Genomic DNA, 25,796 nt, shown 5'->3' with positions numbered 1-25,796 from the left:
CAGAATGGGCTGTGAAGCTCAGCACACAGCTCCATCACCAACGCCCATATCAACATGCTGATCATACCAATTTCTCTATAGCCCTTCAAAGAAGCAGGAAACAAATGGTCCCCTGCTGAAGTCATGAGTAAAACAAAGGCCCTTCATCAGCCTCCTGCAGCTGCTTGTTGTTTTCCTCTCCCTGTGAAGCCGGCCAGCTTCTGGTTATCTTGGCCGAGCACATGATTAGGGTTTTACAGCAAATTCAAACTGCAAACAAACAAGCACATCTTGAGATGAATACACAAACTGGTGGATGCACAGTACATCTAGCTGCTCTACCGGTTAGAGCATCTCCATCTTTGGAGATATTCAAAAGCTGTCTGGACATGGTCCTGGGCAACCCACTCTTAGTAACCTTGCTTGAGTAGGGAGGGTGGACTAGGTGATCTCCAAAGGTCCCTTCCAGCCTCAACCATTCTGTGATTGTGAGCAGATCCTGTCCTGCCTCTTCTTCAGTTGCTAGACAAGCCCTACTCCTTTTCTGGATGGAAAGCAGATGGGGTAAGATCAAAGCACACAGATCTTCCAGGCCTTTACATTTAGACAAACAGCAAAGATTATACCAAGTGCTGTTCAAAGGGCTGTATATTTGTTGTGCTAGCTCTCTGCAGCAAGGGAAGCAATGCAGGAATAGGAATTCCTGCCCAGAGTAATCCAGTTATGGCAGAATGTCCATTGTTTCTTAAATTGCCACAGTTAGTGCTAAACCAGGTGGCTCAGTTTAAATAGGCATTAAAGGTGTTTTGAGCTAACCAGCCCGACTTTGCACTGAGGCAGATGGTGAGTGCTCATACAACCCACTCTCAATGTGCAGAACAATTAGATGAGCTTGGAGTTGTAACCTGTGGCAGATGGAAAGTGATAGCACAAAGGGCTTTGCCATGGCCCACAGAGCCCTTCACAAAGGTAGCTATTCAGATAGCTTGTACTTCTCCAGAGCAAGTCCAAGCATCTGAAACTATGAAACAAGTGTAATGCTTCTTTTGTTTCCTACCTCTACCACAGACTAGGTTGCCTTCACTTTCCAGAAGATGAGCTGAGACCTCTCATCAAACCTCAATCCAGAACAAGACAATTTCCTATGAAAAAATCTGAAATGGGACATTGGCATAGGAGAGTCTACATAGTTCAAACTGTGCTGAATGCCAGCACTCTGTAGTGATGCTTTGCTGAACCCTTGGAAGGACTCACCAGAGGGAGAACTAAGACTAATATAGCTCACCCTTGTACATAGATGGGAGCCATCAACACCACTTCAGTGGCATCACATTTGGGTCTTGTTCCAGACATGGGTGCTTGGCTTTGCATTGCCCCTGCCCGTTCCTTTTCCTGTGCTGTCTGTAGCTTTATGGCCTTTGACCAGTGTGCTGGGCATACTTCTGGACTGTCTTTGGCTCAGCACAGCCCGTGACTTCCCTGAGCACCCAAGCTTCTGCCCAGCTGCTCAGTAACATCAATACTTGGCTCTGACACTGGTTCTAGCCTAACCTTAATCAGTGAGACTGACTGCCTGTGTCCAGACTATAATTCCTATTGCTTCGAAGCTTCCTGCTTTGAAGTCAAAAGAAACAGCTAGACTGAGGAACAAGCTGGATGAGTCCTGACACACTTTGCAGCATCACTGCTGCTTGGCCCTGCTACACTCTGGGTGATGCCAGCCTCACGGCTGACTTGCTGCCTGGTTTAAAAGGACCAGGTCTCTTGCTAAGCACAAGGATGCTGCTGCCTGCCCATCTGGGTCAGAGCAGAAGATGAGACACACTGGCGAAATGCAAAGACAAAGACAGAGCATCCAAGTCTGGTAAAATGCCAGTCCTGTGAAGTGCAGAAGACACACTAGACAAAGCTTTATTAAGAAGGGACATTGTAACACACCGTATTGCTCTGATGCTCCAGGTCTTTGGGAAGACTCAAAAATCCAGTGCAAATCCTTAACTGAACCACATAAGTGTTGGGCCTGCCACCTTGGCAAGAAGCCTTTCCTATCTCAAGACTGTCCCATATGTTTTGTTTGTCTCTGATGAGGAGGAGCTGATCCCTGCTGGAACAGGCTGAGGATTAGGTGAGAAAAGCAGGGCGCGGATCCTATCGCAGAGCAGCAGGTATGAGCAGCAGGCAGGGAGCCAGTCCAGATGACAAGTTGCTCCAGGCTGGAAAGCCACAGGACTTGCACGGAGTTGGTGTTCAAATGTCAGTCCTGGGGCATTGGCCTGCAGGACTGTAATAGCAAAGACCCTAGCCCTCAGGATGCAAGGCTGACTAAGGCTTCTGCTGTCCCCTCACTTTTTTTCTCTCTCTTTCTCTTTGTCCATGGCAGCTGCATGTGCCTGAAGCCGGCTCCAGCACTCAGGCATCTGCTCCCTGAGTCCCAGCAGGCTCTGCTGCCTAATAAGGGAAAGAAGAAGGGGTTAGAACAGTCTCTGCCATTGCCTCTGCTATCCCCCTTAATGCTCAAGAAGGTTCCCCAAGGGTCCCTGGGGCTCACTGCAAATTAAGCGGTTCCAATTTCTTGTGTCTGAAAGGCCCAGAAATTTATTCCATGCTACTCAGCACTAATGTGCTCTTGTCAGTGGTGACCTCCGTACTTCTCCTCGACTGTCAGCCCCTGTAGACACAGGTCTCACTGCTGTTGTCAGGTCAGAAGTAGGGCATGTGCTATGGATTGCTAGCAACTCCTTTCTCTGGCTTTAGCTCTCAGTACCCAGGGAGCAAGGTATCCCTGCAGGTGATGTCTCCACAGTTTTGCTGTTATGAGGTTGACAAAAGTCACCTCTCCAGCTTTGTGAGAGGGAAGGACAGAATGGCATGGATGAAACTTTTCTGCCCTTAGTCAGCACCATAGGATTTGTCCTAGAAACAAGGAGGTGGGGAAGGCTAGTAGTTAATATGACACGTTGGTCATGCCTGCACCTACCTGCTCCACTTCAAGTCAGAGAATTAAAGCCTAGGGATAAGACTGAACAGAATGTCATTGACATGAATCTGGCTTCAGGTTCCCAAAAGTAGTAATTCAAGGAAAAAGTCACCTAATAAGAGATGCCGCATTGCCATCTAGTGACAGCATGAATTCAAAGCATCAGCTAGGAACAGATCACATTGCAACCTCGGCAGGAGAGTGCCAGGGGCCTTCTTATACTGAGAAATCACCAGCACAAGTCTACTTACAAACAAAGCAAATCTAGTAGTGGAGAGGAGGAGCAAAGTGCAAAGAACTCTGTCTGTCTATGGGCCCAAAAGAAAGGCAGGCATGTAAGTGAAGATCATATTCCCTGATGGCCTTGCACAAAAGCATATAAGAACTAGCAGGCTCTCCCTACCTGGAATGACAGGCTTGCCCCATGCAGACTGACCTGCAGCTGCAAGTTATTCTGGGGCAGACAGAAGGGGGAGGAGGAAGGGAGAAGTGTTGTGGGTGGCTGGCAGGGATCCTGCTAGCTGAACATCAGCCTTACCCAGACATACATATCTGTGTCAGTGTATAAAAGAACCTAGGGCTCCAGGACAAGACCTTGCATGAACCTGAGCAACATCTCAGCTTACAACAATCCTAGTGCACCAGCAGGAGAATCTCACCAATCATGTAAGAAAATATTACATCTCTCAATCCATGGCAAGTCCTGTAAGGATTTGACAGGCAAATTTGGTTCCCTTGGGAAAGATTCCTTCAGCCGGCAGGAGCTGAAGTCAAAAAAGAAGATGGAGCTGTGACTTGCTCTGTTCTGTGCCAACTCGTCTGCCTGCTGCTGTTTATCTCCTGGACAGAAGAGACAAGAACAGTGGGCTATTTCATCAGGAGTCATCCACTGAGAACAATCAAGGATCAGTGCAGAGCTGAACCCAACAACCATGTATCCAAAATTGTTCCAAGTTCACCAGTAGGGAAAAGAGCAGTCCACAAGTTGGGGATATTTCCCAGCCCTGCTCCCCTATGTGAATCCTGTCTCAGGTAAGGGTGACCAGCAGGCTGCCTTGAGCAGGTCCCTGGAGATCACAACAGGGCTGTGAGCAGAAACATACCAATATATAAAGGCTAATCAGGCCTGAGCAGTTCCTGTAGCCTCCCGATTAACTCACCAGTCATGCTGCATGAACTGGCACTTCCCCTTCCTAGAAACTTGCCTGCCAAACACACTTGCCAAGAAACACAGCCCAGTCCCCTCTGCCCTCTCGCTGCCACTTGACTGCACAGTCCCACTTTGCATCTTACTACCCACCTCGAAGGATCAGGCACTGATCCGCAGTATCCACAGTGAACACTGGTTGCCAGGGGGATGCTACAGCATGAGAGGGTGGGGTATTGAAGTAGCAAATAATGTGTGATGTGGCAGTGTCCATCAGAGACACTGTGCCATCCCAGGAGAAGACCAGGGCCTGAAACAGCAAGTTGACACTTAGAGAGGGATATAACAAGGGTGAACAGTATTTCCTCAAAGGGACGGGGAATGGCAACCAGGACTTGAAGTCCCTGACTGTGATGTTGTTTACTTTGCCTGCTCTGTAGTTGCAGGGCCACAGAAGGTCGAAAACAGGCTGTGCAGGGAACTTGAACTGGAATTGCTGCAGGCTGGGGTTGGGATTGGGTTGGGCAAGTTATAGCCAAACTAGATCCAGCCTTCTGCACTGGCTGGCTCTGGCAAGGGGGTTTTAGTCCTTTTCCTCCCATGCCAGAAAGTTTTCTGAAGGCATTTGAAAAGTCTGACTGGAGTTGTGCTTTCAGCTTCTCTTCACCATGAAGCCCTCTCATATTTGACCCTGATGCCTGAAGTTTCATGACTGGACCCTCATCTTTGCACTTGGACCTATCCACCTGCAGGAGGGCCTCCAGCATCTCCCACCTCAGTAACCATTAGAGGACACCAGTGCAAGTGGAGACTGAATTAGATCGTAGAAGAGAAATTCTTTGGGAGTTACCACATACATACAGTCTTGTAACCATTGCTGGAAGTCCTTGAGATGAAAATGGAAGCTGGAAAAGGATGTGGGGGCTGTACTATATCTGCTTGTCCTGTTCTTAATCTTCTAGGCACTCAGTTACAGTCATTACTGGAAATAGGACCCTGGGCCAGATGGACCCATGCTCTCACTCAGTTCAGCTGTTTTGCTGCTCGCTCTTAAGGGAGGCTGGCAGCAATACTTACTGTGCTGGGGAAGGCCAGGACAGGTGCCACTGTGCTGATGGCAAGTTTTGGATCCTCAGGCCTGTAAAAGAGACTCAAGCTAACGGCCCTGTTTTGTGTAGACCTGGCATGTGATTGAGACACTGTAATAATGACAATGGCAGTGTCTGGCACAGGGACTGGCATGAGGTTCAACCAAGCCACTTCCTTATGGAGACAGGGCCTGCTCCCCCTCAGAAGCAGCGATCCCCAAAGCCTGTCGCTGTGCATAACTGCCTACGGACTAGATAGGAGGTGCAAATCCCCTGCCCACCACAGAGCTATAAAGCCATAGGTCCCAGAGCAGCAGCAGATTCCCCAGAGCTGGCCCTTCTCAGCGCAAGGGGATGAGTGAACAGAAATTTGATTGAAAGATGGCAGGAAATGCCTATTCTGACTTGCAGGTGCAAGCTATTTTGGCAAGAAGAGAAGAGAAAACAAAAAGGTGTCCTGGATAGCTGGCAGGTGTCTGGCAGGGGTCCAGAGCAGTGGTATGAGCCTGTGCCCTAATGCATAGGAGAACCCAGGAACACCCTTAATTTTGGCACAGGCATTAAACTTCAGCACTAGGACTGACCATTAGTAAAGCCATGCTTGTTGCTGCATAGCAGAGATATCTGGGCAAAGGCAGTAGGAGCTCTCCACCTCATGGAGATTTGAGGCTCCTTGCTGGCCCTGACCACTATACCACACAGTTTCTTTGGCTGGAGTAAGGGCTATAAGAGTCAACCTCACCTGTGTGCCAGGAGCGTGATGCTGGACTTCCCAGCCCTGGGTGCTCTCACCAAGTAGAGAGACCCGTCTGTACACAGCACTAGAAGCTGCACAACGGGATAGGCAGGATCTGTACCAGCGTAAGGTGTCTGGTCACTGGCAGCTGCAGCACTCTGCAGGAAGTGCATACTACGGATGACATGTTCCTCTAGAAGGGCAGTCACAGTCAGCGGGTATCCTGAGAAGGCAGAAGGAAAAAAAAAAAAAACCACAAAGGCAGTAGCTTGGGAAGAAAAGAACAGGCAATTTATCCAAGGAAAGCTTCACCAGGGGACAGGGAACCTTTATAGGCCTGTCCAGGACCCAGAAAGATCCCTCATTTTATCTGCACTTCTCTGGCTACAGTGCAGTAAGAAGCCTTCTCAGCTTCCTCCCAGGAACCTCAAGGATTTTGATTTGTTCTATGGTCTGCTCAGGAAAAACTGCCAGGACAGACCTGATGGAAAGGGAAGATTCTGCTGCCAGGAGAATCCCTGCATAGGCAAGGTGACACTAGCATTGATGGCAGCCTGGACTGTGACGCCATATCTCAAAGATGACCTGAGGCTGCAGTCGGAAAGAAACAACTGTCCCACAGCCTTAGGGTGAGACAGGAGTCAGTCCTCACTACAGCAGTTCATAGGTCCTGCACTGCTATGAATGGGAATGATTCTGTCAGGGCTAGGACAGTCACGTTGCTATGATGGCAACAGCTGGCCAAGCATCCTGTGAAAAAATAAGTCTGAAGACTTGGAAGATTTGTTTGTAAACTCATTGGCAATCCCCTGTTCATGCTCACTCAGTCTCAAAATCCTAGGGAAGGGAGCAGTTCACTGTGATCCCAAAGGACAAGACTAAAATGCAAGCTCACCTAGGTGTTTATCCCAAATAGTTATTGTTGCATCTTCACATGCCAGTGCCAGGTACCTGCAGCAGGAACTGACAGCTGAGAATGCGATTGGAGCTGCACATGGCCACACAACATCAGGCTTCAGATCAGCATCTAAACAGCAGGACAGAAGAAGGCTTGACTGTAAGACAGTGTTCTGTCATTGTAGCAGCTTCCTGTTTCCCAGTGCAGCACACACCATTCTGGGGTCTCCTGCCAGGCTGGCTTCATTGAAGATAGTGCCAGCACACAAAGCATGGAGCCCTGCAATCAGAACGCAAGCCTAACCCACAAGATACAGGGCAGCTTTCCTCCCCAATTGCTTGAATCATTAAGATCTGGCTGAGTGACAACTACTGGCTTCTGAATATCCCCACAGAGTGCCCTGCTCGGGAAAGCAAGACTCCACCTACACTGTTAAACTTGTGGCCAACCCCTTCCAGCCTCTACACTATATCTGCCTAAGGTAATAGCCCCTCTGGTTTGGGCCTGGTTCCCCTCCCTTCCACCAGGTTGTGTGCACTGTGTTGCAGTGAATGACTAAATCCAAAAGCTAAGGGAAATTCACAAAAGCCTGCTGGGGAAAAAAGAAGATCCCCTCCCATATACACAGCTAGGAAAAGGGCAGATTAACAGTGGTAGGTGCTGCTGGCTGAGACCTTTGTGAGCAGCTGGGAACTCCCCTGCCACACTGGTTAATGTAGAAGCCTCTGGTCACAAGTTTGCAAAACAAGCCCTGTTTGGTTCCTTTTGCTTACCCACTTTCTCCTTGAGCAGACGGTTAAGCGAATACAAGCAGAGATTGTGACTTCCATCCCAGTGCACACTGATGCCAGCTGGAACAGCTGAAAATGGGAAGGGCATAACAAAAAAGGAGATCAGGGGACACAGGCAGCAATCCAGCAACTCCAAAACCCCATTAGGAAATACTGGGAGGAGCAGCTCTCAGCATACGGGAGTGCGCAAGGTTTCCCTGACAGGACTTTTCCAAACTCTGCTCGCACCTAAAATACAGCTCTCCCCCACCTTTTTTTGTGACTTTTTCCTTGCTTATGTGCCCCCTCCTCTTTTTCCTATGTAGCTAAGTTTGTCTGACTGCGCTCTGGTGACTGACTTATGTATGAGGGCTGGCATTTTTATCCAGGCTTACGTCCTTGAGGATAGAATTTATTTAGTCAAACCAAGCCAGAGCCATTAAGCTATAACTGAAGCTCAGTGCCATGCAGCAATGAGTTCCACAGGTTAACAACTTCTTCCTACCCATTTGGATTACCTGGCTGTAGTTTTATTTCAGGTCCCACCTGTAGGATCCGGCTAGGCAGGAGAAAATGAAAGGCAGCATGCCTGAAAAGGGAAATAAGAAATGTATGCAAAAGAAAGGCCTTGATAACTAGACCAGCAGGACCTGGAATGGCTCTGGCCCTGCCCTGAAGCCTTGGGATGAAGGAGGGAGATCTAAGACGGAGGCTTGTATCTACCCTCGAAAAGTGCCCTCTGTTGAAATCTCATGGACTAAAATGCTGGTTGGGGCTCCCACTCACCTAGGGATCTCATCCTTGCTCTCACCCTCGGCTTCCAGATATTCCTGATAAGTGCTGCGGAAGATTGCCTCCTGCTGCTCCCATTGGGAATCCTTGATCAGGTGATTGTGCCCCAAGCCAAATACACTGCCATCATCCACTTTCATCAAGGCATCCAAAGGGCTTTTAAAAATACTCCCTGGATCAAGAACACAAGTGAAAGAGGCACAGCCTGGGGAGAAGCAGACACCACAGAGACATGGGAGAGCCTAGAGGCACTTCTACCATCCCAACTTCAGGGTGGTATTGTCTTGAAGAGGGCCACATTTCATTTTACTGGTAGAAATGTTTCAACATTAACAATGTACTGTGGAACCTTCTGTATCACTAGCCCATTTTCCAGTTATTTGAAGGCAGGGATTAGGACAAATCAACTGATGATCCAGCTCGCCTTGCCCTTCTATGGCATTCTCCCTGACACCATCCTCAAGGCAAGATCTACTCCCTCCCCATCCTCCTCTCTAAAGCTTCAGCATGTTCCTACAAATCCAGAAGTCAGAGAGAAGAACTGGTATTGCTGTTAGACTGATAGGATCAAGGAAACAAACACTCTGCTCCCTCTCTAGTGGCAATGAAGCCAAGGATGTATGAAATCCACTGCCAGGCAAACTAAAGTATTTTGTGCTAACAGGAGTGGTATGTTGTGTGGTGGTTGGGTAACAAGCAATTCCTGCTACAGGATTATAGGTAACTACAGAGACAGGGCAGGAAAGGGTCAGGAAGCATTTTACTCAAACTTTCTGAACTATTCTGTTTCATAAGATGCAAGGGGCATAAATCCTTTGCCACTTGAAGGAGGCTGCAGGGTGAGCATGCAGAAACAGTCCCTGACCTGTAATAGGTTTCGGTGGCTTGACTTTCAGCAGCAATACTGGGGGACTCAGCTTTGCATCAGCTTTGTTTGCAGATACAGGAGACTCCTGCAATAGAGAAAGAGTTAGCCTGAGAACTGGCTTTCCAGTAGCTGTGTTGTGCCCTATGCTGAAAGTTTTCACCTGTCAGAAGATCCTGAGAATCAAATATTTCCTGAAGTAGGATGTTCCCATCTCCTCAGATGGGGCAATACTGCTGGAAAAGGAGCTGGCATCTTCAAGGAGGGGCAGCAGAAATGCCAGCCCTGGGACCAAAGGAACCTCCTTGAAAGCCTGTCTTGGGATAACATGGAACAACACAAAGCTTGGCTTACACTGCCTAGGAGATACTGGTTTTAGTCTCATTCTTCAGACCAAAACACAGAAGCTTGAGGGAGGTCACTACTTCCCCAACAAAACTACAAAGGATCCCTTCCTCAGACACTTTGTGTTCTACATATGCTCCACTTCAGATCTCCCTGATCCCCTCTTGTTGTAGCACAGGCCTGGGTGGGGCAGAAAAAGGCTTTAGCCCTATAGCCCTCAGGTGGGGAGTGGGGGGAACGACTAAAGGTTGCAGAGTGCTGTGGAATACATGAACCACATTTGACCTCAAAGGGTGCTGGACACTAAATCACTTGTGTGCCTGGCCAGGAGTGGAGAATCCTACCAGGGGACCTGCACTGGTGTCCCCTCCCCACACCCACACCCTGACACCAGGAACTTGGCTAAACAAGAAAGGTCAGGCTAAGCAGTGCAGTGTTTGAGAAGGAAGAGGCAGGAACTTAGATACTTTAATTGAGCACAGGAGATCAGCAAAGAGGAAAGGCCAGAGTGTTTGTTTACTTTTGGCTTGGCCAATTTAAGGGGGATGTGATTGGCACAGAGACAGGGCTGAGTAGCAACTCCCTCTTAAATTCCCAGGAAAGTCTCTGCTGAAGAAAGGAAGAACCGTGAAGCAGATGTTACAGAGGGTTAACTGGATGTTCAAGACAGGCAGTGCCTGTGTGTTGAGAGATGATCTGGCAGGGTGGAAGTGGTGTGGGAGAGGGTTAAGTGCTGACTCAGTATTTAAAATTCCCCATAACAGCTCAGGACATTCATTGAGGCCAGTTACCATCTCTGCAGAACGCTCCCCATATAGCTCCAGACTTTTCTGCCAAAGAAACAGAAGAGGCAGGTGGTTAGTTCAAACAGGCTGACTGAGGGTGGGCAGAGACCCTACCCTGCTCAAGTGGATTCAGCTACAACCCCAACAGGCTCCTCTTGGAGATCTAAAACATGAACCCATGTCAAAGGCACTGCCAGGACCAGACTCCCGAGTGGAGATATCAGGCCTGATTCTCAACTCTGCTCTTTCACCCTTCTCTAGTAACACAAGAAGGAAGGCAGAAGTCCTGTCAGAATACCCCCAGAGAGGGCTCCTCAGATGGGGCAATACTGCTGGGAAAAGAGCTGGCAGCTTCAGGACGGGGCAGCAGAAATGCTAGCCCTGGGACCAAAGGAACTTCCTTGGGAAGCCTATCTTGGGGGAGGCAACATGTCCCAATAACATGAAGCCCTTGTGAAATGTGGGATGGGTGGCTGTAGAAACTGCAGAAACACAGGCTATCCCCTGGGCTGACAGATTTGTTCAGCCTGAATCTTGCTGTCACTATCTGCAGGAGCAAGGGTTGAAGACCGACCTGTAAACAAAAGGGTACAAGTGAAAATAGCACAGCAGGAAACAGAACTATTTTGTACCACAGATGCCTGGCTTGACCTCTTCTCCCTGAAAGCCAGCCCTGCTGCAGATCCTGGGCTATTTTCTCTCTCCTTCAGCCAGGAATCCTTAGGCAATCGGTAGATCTCCAGCCAAGCTTCTGTGTTGCCTGCATTGGGAAACTGTGTTGAGCAATTGGAAATAAGGAGGAAAGGTCTTTCAGGCAAGCAGCTCTTACATCCTCAGGATAAGATTTGGATCCTTTTTGAAATATAAAATCCCTTTGCTCTCCATGCAGCCCACCTCTCCTCCCACTTAAGGCTTCACATGCTAGACTCCAAGACTGACATCACAGCCTCCAGCTCAACTGCTTAAGGTCCAATATCCATGGAACTCAAACAAATTCCATGGAGTGGCTTTGTCAAAGAATTTAGCCACTGATGTAAGGTAGGAAGTGGCCTCACATTGACTCTCTGTGGATGCTACATATCTCTGTCTCAGCATATGGCCAGGCATGTTCCACCAAACGTGGAGTGTAGAAAGTCTACCATCAGCAAATGAGCTGACAAAGGGAGCTGCCTTGAAGCAGAAGAGTACTACAGCAAGGAGATTTTGTTGCTGTGTTTTTAGCGACTCTCTCTATGCTCTCTCGCTTGTGTCTGCAGAGAAAGTTCTTCAGGTCTATTTATTTCCAGTGTAAAAGTGAGCCCTTGTGAACCAGATTAACTGAGGCTGGTACTTCTAGAAAGAGGGAAACCTGCTTTCACTGAGCCTTCTGGGAGCCTTGAGAATTGCACTGCCCAGTTCCAGTCAGCTGACTTGGGATTAGTGCTGATCCATAGCAGGCCTTTTGGAGAAGACAGGGAGTGGCAGCAGCAGCTCTCTAAGCTGGAGGAAAGGATTGGGTGGTTTAGGAATAGGATGCTTGGGAACCCAGAACACACAGAACATTTTAAAAGCATCTGCTGCTGGCCCCTCCACTAGAATGCAACAGCTGTCAGCCAATATACCATGCTCCTGCACTTGCCTTGCAGCAGGACTCCTGCATAATCACCTCCCTGGGAGAGCACTGCCTCCACACAAGTACTTCGCTTGCTGATATCCTCCTGCCAAAGAAAAGAGGGCTGGCATCAGAGCAAGGTTACTGATTTAGAGAGCTCCATGACTTTAAACAGTTCTCAGATGGGTGAAGGCAAGACAGACTGCTGGGAGAACAGGACTAACTATCTCATATGCAGTGCATAGGCATGGGAGTAGGGAGATAAGGAAAGTACCCTGTGCCTAGAGTTTTGTTTAAGTTTGTCCTGGGTTGGCAGGAAAGTCTAGTGGCCCACAGTGCTACTTGTGTGCCCTGTGCAAGTGCCTCAGAAGTGCTTAGTTTGGGCCCTGGCTCAGGCTGTCCTTCAAAGGTGCATGGAAGCTTCAGCAGATGCAGAACAGCATAATGAAAAAAGATGAGTGGGAAGTATTTAGTGCTCTGGCTTGATCCCAGAAAAGGGCAAAGAAAAAGCAGACACCAGAATAATTTAACACCAGACAAGGCCTTGGAAACTGAGAAAGGGATTTACACTTTGAGATTTTTACTTACGTACTTCACACTTCTTGATTTACTCTTTGTGTTCTTAGAGGAGAGCCATCAGCTCTGGAAATCAATTCCCTGAGTAAAGGAAGGATTCCACTGGGTCACAAATGATGGTGCTGAGGAACCTCCAGGAGGTGCTTTTGCTGGGATATAACTCTAGGATGTCTGCATTCACAGATGACTTTGGCAATAACACGGGGTATATGTCACATAGTCACACTGCCTGTGCTCTCCTGGCTCAGTGGAACCAGCTCTCTGGTCTTGGAGTGCCGCTGCTGCCCATACCAGAGTATTTCTGGAGGGCAATTAGTACTCATCATGATTGATTACTTAGCAGTTTTTGCCCAGTATCTATGGAATTAACTCACTACTTACCACCTCGTTTAAGTTTTTAATGAGTAGAAAGCTGTCCTTGTGAAAGCAGAAGAGCCAGACAAGCCCTGAAAGAGAAATACAGAGATAAGTAGTAGTAGAAGGAAAGTGAACAGATGGTAGCCAAGCTCTTAAGATACGGCTGTGACAATATGTGCAGGAGAGTGAACAGGACTGCATATTTTTCTGGGCCCAAGGAAGAATGTCCCCTTGATTCCAGCACTGAACTTCCTCTGCCTTCCTTATGTCAACATTCACAAACAGTTGGACATACAGAGAGACAGATCAGCCAATTTGAAAAGTATTTCCACCAAAAAATGATAGCTTTCAGATGAATCAAACTAACCCAATTTATCATAGGGCTGTGCAATTACAGATACCGAAACAAAGAACTGGCAGCAACCCACAGCTACCAATACTTTCTGTCTGGTCCAAGGTATTGCTGAAATTTATTGGACCTCAGCTTCAACACTGCACCTGCCCCTGCTGCTCCAGAGAGAAGGATACCAAGCCCACACACTTCACTAATCCCAGTGGCTCTAGGGCCACTCTGCCACCCTACAACCTATTATCTAATGCCCTTCTTCATCAAGCTTTCTAAGAAACCTGTCAGTCACACTTACATTCCTCCTAATTTTGTACTTTTCTGTAAAGTAGCTGCCAACTCTTCTGCCCCAAAGCACAGATATCCCCTAGGTAGCTCAGGGAAATCCAAGTCACACTAACCCATTTCATCCACAGCAAGCAGGACATGGTGGTCATTCCCTAAGTCTGAGGCATGGATGGCACAAACCTCTGTCTTGGCTGCATCCCAAGCACAGACCTGCTTACAGTCAGACACCTGGAAGACAGCCAGACCCATGGACAGCCCAACAAAGATGTATTTTCCAGAGACGGCAAGGCAGTTGGCTCTTCCTGTCACCTACCAAGAAAAGGAAAAGATGAGTGTACCCAGCCACTTCCCAAGTGGGGGATACGTCAGCCACACTCCTGACCTTTCACCAACAGCAAACAGTGATTTACTCCACAGGGGAAAAAATTTTGCATAAACTTTCGTCACAAGAGCGGTGGGGGCAGTGGGGGTCGGTGAAGGTGACTCATCTCCCATGAGAGAGATTGGTCTGCGTCAGGAAGGAGAAAGTTTGCTCCCACCTTTCCCTTTCTGGTAAACAGAAGGGGCCTTAAGGGCCAACAAGGTGCAAGGGGATGCTGAGCCCCCCCTATTTTAGGCAAATGCAGAATGCTAAAAGACATGCTCTGCCTCCTGGATACCTGCCCTTCGGATACCTCCGCAGGGAGATGGAGAAGGCAGTGCAGCCCTTCTGCCCAGAAGGCCCCCAGAAGCCCCCAAAGCAGCCCCTTTCTGCTGCCAGGTATCATTATAACACAAAGATCAGCTTGTCAATTTACATGCTACTGATTAATTACTTTCTCCTCAGCAAACAAGGGTGGAGCCAGCCTGAGAAGCAGAAGGTAAATTTAGTACTGTTTAACATCTGCTTCTCTCTTTTCAGAGAGGTGTAATAGATGGGTGGGAAGCAGAACCTGCCAGACAAGCTTGCAAGCTGCAGTCTTTTGAAATGAATCAGGTGAGATGGCAGTGGATTCTGAGGAAGGTGATGAAGGGAAGGATGTAAAAATCAACTGAATGGATATTCTCAAGAAAGACTGCTAAGGTAATTAGTGCTGTCTCTGCTGCAAGGGACTCTTTACCTGGAATTCAGCTGTGGGAAAGCATTTTGTGGCCTGGACCTTTACTTTTTGTGCTTCTTGGAGTGTCTCTCTTCTTTCAATGATTTCCATAGCATTCTCAAAAACCAGCATCACCAGTTTGTTGATCATCCTGAAGGGCTGAGGCAGCATATCAAGCATTTGATCGGGATCCTGCAGGAAGAAGTCTTCCTCATCATCCTTTAACCAGTCCTTTTCAGATGGTGGAGGAATTTCCAGGGGATGCTTCCGGATATACACTGGCATCTTTCTGCCTTTCAAGATGCAAAACACACCACAGGTACAGCAATCACAGTAGATGCAGAAGACCAAAGAATCGTGCAATATCTACATTCATGAGGTAATGGGGAAAAAAAAGATGGCTAATGATTTCTAACAGAGTAGCGGGGTTCCTTTCTGTATGATCAGAGCAAATCCATTTTATATAGCTCATTTCTACTTCCTCCATCCCCTCTATTACTCATGTTTTTGCCCTGCTCTGGGAATATTGCTACCCAGATACCTGTAGGCTAAACAGACAGGGAAAAGGTAAGTGTAAAAGTTCAAGTGCAAGTTTGTATACAACATAGGACAAAATATTTGTAAGTATGGGCCTGTTCTGGATTAAAATAAAAAAATAATTTTGAAAACAGGCAATTTTATTGTAAGTTAGGCTGAAATTTCAAGCCCTTGGGCACTTCATTTACTTCTAAACTTCAACTTTTACTGTGTGCCCATGACCACTGTCACCATGAATTATAAGTTCAGACCCCATCGGGCGCTGTTAGATCAACCGCAGGCTCCCTCATCCTCAGGGGCCAGGCAGCACACCAAGGCCGAGGTTACCCTAGGCTTTGGGCTTCACGGCTCATATCCTGGCACAAAAGTTTAATCTAGGACTGGGAAACAAACTCCTTCGACTCTAACTCAGAAAGGGAGAAACAAAACTCTTGACCTCTGGAGCTAAGAGCTAGAGCTAAAAATTAACAACAGCAAAAAAACCCCATAAACACATGGACGGAGCTTCCCAGCACCCTACTGGCGGCCGCGGAACCCCAACCGCCCCCCGGCCCCGAGAGGGCCCCGTGGGGGCCCCGTGGGGGGGAGCGGCCCGCGCCGGGGGAAGGCTTTAAAGGGGGCACCGCGCTGCCCGCCCCTCACCTGCCCCCCGAATGTTGTCGGTCGCCATGGCAACGGCGGGGCGGAGCGCAGCGGGGCGGAGCGCAGCGCTGCGCCGCCCGGCCGGAAACGAGCGCCACGGCGGAGGGTTCCCCCCGCCCCCAGTGCCGCCGCTTGCTGCGCCCGGCGAGGCGGCGGGTCCCGGTCCCGGGGCGGAGCCGCCAAACTCCTCTCAGGGCTGCCCCTCCGCCGCCGCGGCCATGGAGAGCTTCGTGGACTTCACCAACCGCAGCCAGGGCCGGGACCAGCTCTTCCGGTGAGTGCGGGCGGCGGGGCCGGCCGGCGGGGCCCTCCCCTCTCCTCCCTTCCCCTCCCCTCCCTGGCGGAGCCGGGCGGCGGGGGGGGGCCGCTGCTGGCCTCCTCGGGGCCCTGTGGCCCTGGCCGTGCTGCCAGCCTCCCTGACGGAGCCCCCCCCCCGGCACCCCCAAACCTATGGCATGGGGGGGAGGGGCTCAGCAGGCCCCTTGCACTGTCAGCTGCGGGTTGGGCCCCCCCCGCCCGGCGTGTGTCACCCCGGGGAGCTGCCCAAGGAAGCCAGCGCCGGCGTCGAGCACGGCCCTTCCCTAGCGGGGCCTGGTCCTGCCCCTCAGGCGGCGTCTCACACGCAGACCCCGAGCCGCTCTTCGTCGCCGCAGCCAGGCTGCGTTTTCTCTTTGCTGCTTGCCGTGTCTCCAGCCGCTGCACCTGCATGTGTGCCCTTTACACTGGGTCTGACTAATCCTGGCACTGCTGCATGCGCAAGGTGCCAAGAAAGGCGAGACACGTGACCTTAGGCTCGGAAAGAAATTTTGCCCTGCTTCTGCTGTTCCTATGAATTGTCCGTGTTTCACCTGTGAACCATTTTCCTCATTTTTTCCATTCCAGAGCCACTCAGTACACATGCATGTTGCTTAGCTATTTGTTAGAGCATAAGGCTGATAAAGAGAAGCTGGTAATGAAACTCAAGCAGTTGGAATCTAGCATGAGCTCTGGCCGTAAAAGTAAGTACCTGGTGCCTAGAGGGACAGTCCTTCTTCACTTGTTTCTTCCATTGAAGTAACTACTGAGCCAGTGTTTTGGATATTTAACTTACCTTGAGCCACACAACCTCTTCTAGTATACTCACAGATTGTCAATAGACCTTATTCCTGTGCTGGCTTGCCAGAATAGGTACGGCCGTTTAGACTCTTTTCACTTCATTAGCCTCCTTTCTGATGGGGCAATCTGAAAGTATTGCTGAGAGAATGGGAGAAGCGAGTTAACAGTCAGCTGTTGCTGCAGAAATCAGAGTTGTCATCTCTGATAAAGGACAGAACGCAGAGTTATGGTACAAGGCTGCCTTACTGCCTGCTGATGAGTCCTTCCAGCTGATGTGATGAGACAGTCAAATGTTAAGGACTGTCATCCCAAGAAAATCACCTCTGACGTAACATCCTTCGATAGGGGTTTTTATATCTTACTTCACTTATTAATTTTCTTCGGCTCTTATACTCTACCAAATTATATACCCTTTTGTACTTTTCTTATGATCTGACCATATGCATCATTTCACTCTGTGTCACAATTGCATCAGTTAGTGTTCTGCTGTTGGTGTGGTTATATTGCTTGCTCTCAGGTTAATCTTACACCTGCCTATCAATTAATCAATTCTAAAACAATTTTAATATATAAGGCATATATTCTAATTTAATATGTTACCATATATTTGCTTTATTATTCCAATTAGCTCTGGAGTGTGATAATTTTTAGGACAGAGGCCAGCTGGTTTATCAGCATACCTATAATCCTCTTGCTTATGCTAAACAAATCTCTAACAGACTTCAGGCCTAAATTCAGGCCACTTTATTTCCACAAAACTTGGATACTGCCACATCTGTCATTGTTACAATGCAGCAGCTTATGAAACATATTTTGTCTAATGTTGTATTAACATTGATGGAGTGAAATCCAAACAGTGTAGAGGATGAAATCAGGCTTGTTGTATAGTATACATATATGGAATGGAATATACTGTTCTTGTTTGCAGAGAACTATGTGTACCTCTGAAAAATTCAGGGTTGAGGGAAGACTTGGGTCTCAGTTTGATCCACATCTGAATCACCAGCCTTCAGAGAAACTTAGAAATGACATAGCTTATGGTTGCAATTGGATTAGTGCAGTAACATCTCCTGTCTACAGAGTTAGGAGAGGTCTGGCCCAGTGTAGAGCTGAAATTGGAGGCTCTGTTTGTGTCACTTTTTTGCTGACACTGCCTTGTTCAGGGCAGCTGGCATGTTGGTCCAGAGAGCACCCAGGCCCTGGGAATGGAGCGGCAGAAGGCTGCAAGTCCTGGCTGTTGAGAGAGTTGTAGGTAGGTCCTGGGCTGCTGCAGAACTGTACTGGAGTATTTACATCACTTTCCTTACAAATACTAGCTTCTCACATTGTGAACTCACAGTTTTCCTTAAGAGAAGAGAAGACACTTAAACATACAAAGGCCCAAAGACTTCCAAGTTTTCAAAAAGTGTATATGGACAGTGACAGGCAGAGTTGTCCTACATAGGGCTGTGTCTCTGTTTGTGGTAAAGGACAGGTTGTGCTAACATTTGTGGGGTTTCTTGCAGTGTTCAGACTGGGCAACACGGTACACGCCTTGGTAGCAGCCAGGAGAACTACACAGTTGCCAGATGTGGTTCCTCGCTTCTGCCTTACTACTTCCAACCTGACGCGTGCCCTGTACTTTGTCTGCGATGCAGTCTTGTGGTTGAGGAGTGTTGGTCTCCAACCTGACATCAATAAGCAGAAGTGGCGGAATTGGGCTACCAAGTGTTACTACTTTTCACTGCTGATGAATCTAGGCAGAGACTGGTATGAGATATCCTGGCGGTTGGAGCAAGCAGTACGGAAAAAAAACACAAAAGAAAATTCCTCCTGGGACAAAGAAGATCAGGAACTAAACTGCTTGAAATGTGATAGCTTGCCATCTTTTCTCCCCCTGCTGTTTCAGATATTGAAAAGACATCCTCCTTTGCTGCTGGACACGGTGAAGAATCTTTGCGATCTCTCTAGTCCTTTGGATGCACTAGGAATCTACAAGACCAATGCGGGAGTGATTGGTTTCTGTGGCCTCATCTCCTCTCTGGTGGGGATCCTCACATTAGCAAGCCCACATCTGAAACTGAAACAGTGACACAAAAGGAGCCACGTAGTGTGCAATGAGCCAATAGCTTTGATTCTCTGTCAGGTTTTATTCCCATATGGCACTTTAAAAATGAAGATGTCTCACAGTAACCTCAAGATGAGGTTTGCCCTCTGAATAAGTGAATTCTACCCTTTGTCCTTCCCTGGGTCTGTGGATGAGTTGGGTGCTATGACACACTCCCTGATGGAGTGTATATGGGAGAAGACAGAATAATATTTCACAGGCAGAAACAGGCTTTGGTATGTGGCTGCTAGAAGAACATAGCTGCTAGATAAGGAAATACTAATGTTCCCATATTTTAATGTAGGTTTGTGAAATAACAGCATAGACAACTGTGATAGGTATATGAGTCATAACTAATCATATTCACACTGGAAAGGCAGAATTCACCAATCAAAGGTTCCTACAGTCAAATTTTTTAGTGTACTCAGGCAAGTTAGGAACTGTGATTAAAATGGCTTGAAGAAAGATGTGAGCACTCTGGTTTGGATTGATGGATCCTGTGATCTGCAGGCAGTGGTTTGAATCCAGTGTGATGGTAACTGAAAGTGATATTGTCTAACCTTTCAGTGGTCTCTGTGTAGCATGCATTGGTCGTACTGGATGCATAGTCTAGTGAGTGCCAATTTATGTCTCAGGAAACCAGCACCTTCTTTTCCTTTGACAACGTGAGCCAAGGATTGTTGGCCACAGACTCTGAATTCTCCAGCGGACCATGGGTGAGGGTTTTGGTGAAGGACAGTGTGTGGGAGAAGCTTGTCTCAGTGCTGATAATACTGTGTTTTGCAGGGAACTGGGTTTCCAAAGTTGTGAATCTGGAACCGCTTGCTAGCACTGAATTTCCCATTATACATGGGAATTTCCCATTATACATACACATCTTAGCTCCCAAGCCCCTGTGATTCCAAGTGCAACTATTTTCCATTAATCAGTGTGATAAGTAGCCTGTTTTTTTGTTTTAATTTTACTTGAAAAATTCCAGTATAATAAGGAGCTTTGGAACCCGCAGTTAAGGAGAAAAGGCTGTCTTGGAGCTTGTTGAGTTGGAAGGACTGCAAGGGTGTGTTTCCAGTTGTGTAAGCTCCCGGAGGGAAGGAAATGGAGCTGAGCTTCATAATATCAGACTCCTCTGTGAGAAGAGAGGCTTATTATCTGAATTTGGGTGTTCATGTTTCAGATATTCCTGCCTGATCTTCTCTATCTTCCCCTGTTGTAGCGGCAAGATTTCTTGTGTGTTTGCTCATTGTTTGAATGGGTTCTGCCATTTGAAAATGCCTTACATTTGCCCTGCAACTGCATTAGTACTCATCACTTACTTACCTGGGAAAGATCGCCTGGCAGTGTGGTTTAGGTTAAAGGAGAAGTGCTGTGTCCAGTTGTCTAACAGTTGCATGACATGCAGTTCTTGTTTTCCCAGCTTCACAGAGTACCAGTTCCAACAACATCTGCTCAGCATGTAGGAGACAAAATTATTACTTTTCTTCATCAGAGCTAGGTCTGTGTGTTCTGGTGCTTTCCAATGATAGGACTCCTTGTTTAATTTGTCAGGAGATGTGAACAGAGATTACTCCAACCAAGACCAAGGTACTCTCTTATTATATCTGACTCTGTCTGTAAACAGAAATTAAAGGGTGCCAGTCTCCTTTATGAAAAGGAGAAGGCTATGGAATTTAGTAGACATGGTAATACAGCTCCAGTTTACCTTAAATCATTGTGGTCATGCTTAGAATTACTTCCACTTTGAATTTGAAGTGCTAGCCAGCCAATGAAGTGTTTGAAAAAAGAGCTTGCTGGGCAGGATAATTAAGTGTGCTTGAAAACCGAATGTGGCCTGCAGCAGCTCTTCTTTTTAATATGGAAATGAATACCATTAAAAGTAGAGGGTACTGGCTGTTCAGACCATAATGGAGCATTATGTGATGGGCTATGTTATCTTCAAGGGCTTCCTCTCCTTTTTAACAATCAAATTCTTTTCTTTACTCCATTTGCCTTTGAGCTCCTGGCAGCGTGTGGACCATCCATCCCTCCCTTGGTTTGGGTTTGATCATTAGTCCAGTGTGCGTAACTGCTGTGAAGGGAGTAAGAGGAGTCTTGATGATCTAGCAATGAAGGTTTGGCCACCCTCTGTCTGCAGAATTTTTTCTTCTTGCAGGAAACTACATTATGAAATCTTTACGGGGAGCTCTCGCATACAAAATGTATCTTTCATTGGTTTGCCAGCTGACTTCTCTTTTTCCCTTGTAGCTTGTAGATAAAGGAAATTGATTAAAATACTGATGTGGCCCCTAGCTAGATACTCCTCCCTGTGCCCTGTGGAGGGAGAAGTGTGCTGTTTTTCCCTTGTGTTGGGCAAACACGGTGCAAAGCCATGAGGCAGCCTTTGATGTTTCTTCTGTAGAGACTGGGGTGGATTAGCAATTACAGACTTAACTTTGGAGATGGGGCAGTAAATTTTCAGCCTCTCTCAGCCTTGCCTCTCCCATTCTACATTACACAGGTTGGAACATACAAGCGTAGCTCTTTTTACTGGGTGTTAGGCACCGATACTTGCCTTTCTGCTCCCCAGCTGTTATGTGACTGAAGCCATAGAATCACAATCAAATGGAGAGAATCCTTTTAGTGCCTTTTCTTTATATCTCCTTCTAATATAACAGTTGAAATAGCAATGGCTGTTTGAGTACAAGCAATAAACTTAGACAAGTATGGCACTGTGTCTGTGTGTAACTTAGAAGGTGTGGAAAAGAGATGATGAAGGTGGAATCCTCCCTCACATCTCTGAATTTTATGAAGGATGATATTGCTAAAGAGACACTGTATTTGCACTGGGATTACAGAGCTTTCCTTTCACAGTAGCAAGGTCTCAGTCAGTTTTGTCATACTCATTTACAATCTGAACTTCAGTTACAAAAACATTGAGACTCTAATATGTGAGTACCTGATAACACTGCATATGACATGCCCTGAAGGAAAATGACATTTTGGGCATTGGCATGAGCTGTCCTTGAGTGCAAGTAAGGCGAGCCAGAGCCTTCTGCCCCACATAGGCACAGCTACTGTGAAATGAACTGGTGCATCTGCATTCTAATATCTTATAAACAGCCTTTTGTTTGGATAGGTCTCACTGTTGAAGGATGAATCACTACAGCTGTTTAACAATGAATGTCTGTTTATGGCAGGGAATGAAGGATAACATCTCTATTAGAAAGGGGGAGGGATGGAACAGGGATAACCATTAAAACTGGGCTCCTGCTGGTAGCTTACTGCTGACTTCCATCCTTTGCAGTCACAGTTTTAAGAGCTCTGGAGCTCTAAAATGTCACTTCTTGAGCATTGTGTTCAGCGAGGATTTAGCAAGAGTTTCTCCTTCTAAATTACTGGTCTCATACACATTTCATAATGGGAATAATAAGCCAGAGAGTGGCATGTGAGATGTATAAAGTAATCCTCCTACTCTACTTATAGGCGAGGCCTACTAATATTATTACTGTGCCTGACGTAATTTTTAAAGCAATATGTGAACCATTCAGGACTCGCAGGTGAGCAGCAAGAACAGTCAGAGGTCTGAAAACCAACATCTCTGAAGAGGAATCCAAAGAACCAGCTTTGCAGAGGAAACGTGACTGAGGGAAGGTGTGCAAAGTTTTCAAGTATCTAAAAGGTTATATACCAAGAGGAAGATAATAAATTGATCTCTAAATCCACCCATGAGGTAATAGTCATATGTTGCATCAAAGGAGAATTAAATCACACAGGAGACATTTTTTTTTGAAGTGTAAGTAAAATGAAACACTAAATGGATTGCCTAGGAAGGCAGTCTTTAAAAACAAACTGGACAGACACTTACTAGCTGGGGTTTGTAGGGTGCTGATCCTGCCATTGGGCAGAGGAATGGATTAAGTTACCTCCCCAGGCACCTTCCAGACCTAAGTGTAAAGATATCTTGCATGTGTGGGGATCGGGCTTATTCCCTCACCCTAGTTTATTACTGGGTATGGAGCAGACTGCAGAGATCAGTATGTGAAAGTTCTGCTTCTCTGCACCTAGCTGATCCAGTGAGCTCTGAATATTGCCTGCAGGAATGCAGAAGCTGTTTCTGGTGTGCAGCGGAGCAGCAGAGTGGTGGAGCTGGGTGGATACCTTTGCACTGCAGTGTGGGGCTGGCATACCCTTTGCCCTGGAGGAAGGGGAGAGGATGAGCAAAGGCGTTAGTAAGGCAAAGGCTATGTTGTCTGTTAATTCCAACTAAACCTAAGGCAGAGAGAAGTGAGATAAACGGCATTTTTACCAAGGCCAGCAAAGCTGGCGCAAGCCTCAGTGCAAAAAGAGCATGCAGTAAACTTTTGAGCAGGCTGCTGCCCTTTGTCCTGCTGTCTGGAGAGCAGTGACTCATGCCACCACTGAGCTGGAGACAGTCCATGCTATTCCCCTGCCTGGCCTTTCATGCCTCTGTTTTGGAGGGTGGGCATGAGCCCAGCTCGCAGGTCTGCGAGCTTTGCAGAGCCCCAGGCTGGAAATGAACTCCAGAAGAAAGAAAGGAGGTATTTTCCTCCCTTGCATGGCTTTCCTATTTCCCTGGGAAGTTTCCTACCTGCACCTACAAGCAGTGCTGCCACGAGCAGGGAGCTCACGCAGGAGTGCTGGGTGGTGTGGGTGCACACCACATTATCCTGCATGAGGACGCCGGGCAGCTGAGCTGGTCAAGGGCTGAGTCCTGCTTGGTCCTTCCCTGAGGCTGAATCTGGGCAGCTGCACGCCAAGGGTCTCCCTTACTCCTGCTGCGCTGAGCGGTTGGGGACACTCAGCAGTCTTGTGTCAAGAGATCCCTCTTCTTCACAGATCCCTTTGGGTTATTTCTTTGTCCTTTAGCATCACTGCTCTTTCCAGCATGCTGTCCAAGTCATATCAGTGCAGCTCTTCCTGGTACAGTGTGGAGCAAAAGTGGCCTTGGTCTCTGTAGTCAATAACCAAACCCATCACAGCTCAACACAGCTTTCTTTTTCTTTCTTTTCAGTCAATATGACACCATGTTTTGTAAAGTGTCATGTGAGTCAGTAGGGTGCCCTTGCAGCAAGGAAGGCTAACAGCGTAAGGAGCAGCGTTAGCAAGAACATCCTTAGCAGGTCAAGGGAAGTGATTCATCCTCTCTGTGCGGTACTTGTGAGGCCACATCAAGAGCACTGTTCTGTTTTGTGTCCTCCTCACAACCCAGCAGAGGAGAGATGTTGACAAGCCAGAGAGAGTCCAGCAGAGGATTACTAGGGGGTAAAATGTTTAGGGGCATGAAGCACTTGCGATGCAAGTACAGACTGGGGGATGAACTCCTTTCAGAGGTGGACAGAAGAGGGACAAGAGATAGCAGGCACAAGTTGCAAAAGAGGAAATTGCAGTTGGAGATGAGGAAAAAAAATTTTAACATGACTGTGGCTTAGCAGTGAACTGGGGCTCACCAGAGAGGTGAGGATCTCCGTCCTTGTAGATTTTCAAGACTTGACTGGACAAGGCCCTGAGTAGCCTGATCTAGCTTCAAAGTTAGCCCTGCTCTGAGCAAGGCTTGGACTAGGTGACCTCCAGAGGCCCCTTCTGTCTCATTTTTTTTCTCTGATTCTACCTATTCCAAATGCCTGGAGCTTTCCTCAGACAGTGTCTGCCCCAATACTCAGCTAAAAGCCTCCTCACCAAAATCCTCAGTGAATTCTTTTAGACTGGTCTGAGAACCCATTTTCTATCACCTCTTCCTTGACCTGCAGCTGCCTTGTTTATAGTTGGCCATACTTGCAAATCTTTGTTTTTGCCTATATCTAACCTCACGTACATGCTCCTATAAATTCATTTGTCTGTGTCATGTGGCAGCCTGAGGCCTGCCATCTATTGCAGATCTGTCCAAACTACATTGTTTTATGCAGGATGTGTCCAAGTCGTGCAGGTTCCTTCCACATAACACTTCCAATTTGCCTGTCTTATCAGATTGCATAGGTAAAATTCCCACCCAGGTTTGTATCTCCTGTTTTGATAATCTTTTTCTTGTTCCTGGCAAAAAGAATTTGGCCCTGTTTATACCCATTCAGAATATTTCTATTTTCTTATCGTGCTGCTCGACTATATCACATCCGTCTTTCCATCCTTCCCTCAACTCCTTCTTCTGTACTGCAACAAACATGAGCTACATGTCTGCATTTGTAATGCCCTTCCTCATATGCTCCCTACGTCACCCTCCTCGTTCCAGCCTCTCTTACAGCTCTCTTTTGCAGATGCGTCTGTGCAACCCTGGCAAGGGTTAAGCTGTTGAAGAGGCAGGACACCTGCCAAGTGCATGGTCTCAGTGTCCCCATGTCTTTCCTCCATGTCCCCATGTCTTTCTTCCGTGTCTGTCTCCTGTTCCTTGTGCTTAAACTCTTCTGAGTAGGAACTACCTTCTTTCTGTGTTGCATTTCCCAGTGTAACAGGTTCCTGGTCCATTACTGGGGATCACAGGTGCTGCAGAAATACAAAAAGGTATTATCTCTTCTGCACCCATTTGCACTGCTGCCTAGACTCAGGTCTGTGGGAAAGTCTGCTGTTGTCTGATTGCTTCTGCCTCTCTCTGGCTGCCCGTTGCTCATGGTCTGTTGCTTGTGAGATTGTGAAGTCCAAGGATGACTTCTTTTCATGTTATTTGGTAGGGTAGGATTGAACTTGCATGCATCCCAGGCATGCCTCAGCCTCTCGGCTCCGCAGTGAACAAGAGAAAGGGGATGCTTTCGCAGTCAGCTCGCAGTCAGCATTGAGTATGGCTCCAGGAAGCTGTTTGTCCAGTCACCACAGCAACCCACCAGCTCCCAAA

At 47.6% G+C, this 25,796-nt stretch overlaps 2 protein-coding genes across 3 annotated transcripts; one reads left to right on the top strand and one right to left on the bottom strand.

The window, feature by feature from the left end:
• Positions 1–1,855: 1,855 nt before the first annotated feature.
• Positions 1,856–15,927, bottom strand: WDR93 (WD repeat domain 93). Of its 2 annotated transcripts, none has more exons than XM_026121314.2 (17): positions 15,799–15,927; positions 14,641–14,912; positions 13,654–13,849; positions 12,931–12,995; positions 12,001–12,079; positions 11,015–11,142; positions 10,389–10,427; positions 9,253–9,340; positions 8,382–8,559; positions 8,114–8,184; positions 7,599–7,685; positions 6,823–6,954; positions 5,934–6,150; positions 5,181–5,241; positions 4,257–4,413; positions 3,616–3,796; positions 1,856–2,427 (listed from the first exon to the last, which is right to left on the bottom strand). In XM_026121314.2, exons 1-17 carry the CDS (start codon positions 15,824–15,826, stop codon positions 2,322–2,324), a joined length of 2,085 nt encoding a protein of 694 aa, XP_025977099.2. In that variant the 5' UTR covers positions 15,827–15,927; the 3' UTR covers positions 1,856–2,321. The 2 variants fall into 2 exon arrangements, with proteins under 2 accessions (XP_025977099.2, XP_064373321.1); XM_064517251.1 differs by having other exon boundaries at positions 14,641–14,908; positions 15,799–15,917.
• Positions 15,928–15,939: 12 nt separating this feature from the next.
• PEX11A (peroxisomal biogenesis factor 11 alpha) lies at positions 15,940–21,681 on the top strand. The gene is made up of 3 exons (XM_026121315.2): positions 15,940–16,072; positions 16,681–16,796; positions 18,399–21,681. Exons 1-3 carry the CDS (start codon positions 16,017–16,019, stop codon positions 18,962–18,964), a joined length of 738 nt encoding a protein of 245 aa, XP_025977100.1. The 5' UTR covers positions 15,940–16,016; the 3' UTR covers positions 18,965–21,681.
• The last annotated feature ends 4,115 nt before the right edge of the window (positions 21,682–25,796 follow it).

This window comes from Dromaius novaehollandiae, chromosome 10 (assembly GCF_036370855.1).
Source record: "Dromaius novaehollandiae isolate bDroNov1 chromosome 10, bDroNov1.hap1, whole genome shotgun sequence".
Lineage (NCBI taxonomy): Eukaryota > Metazoa > Chordata > Aves > Casuariiformes > Dromaiidae > Dromaius > Dromaius novaehollandiae.
Note: the sequence above shows the minus strand (reverse complement) of the source record. Positions and strands in the feature narration are given on the sequence as shown.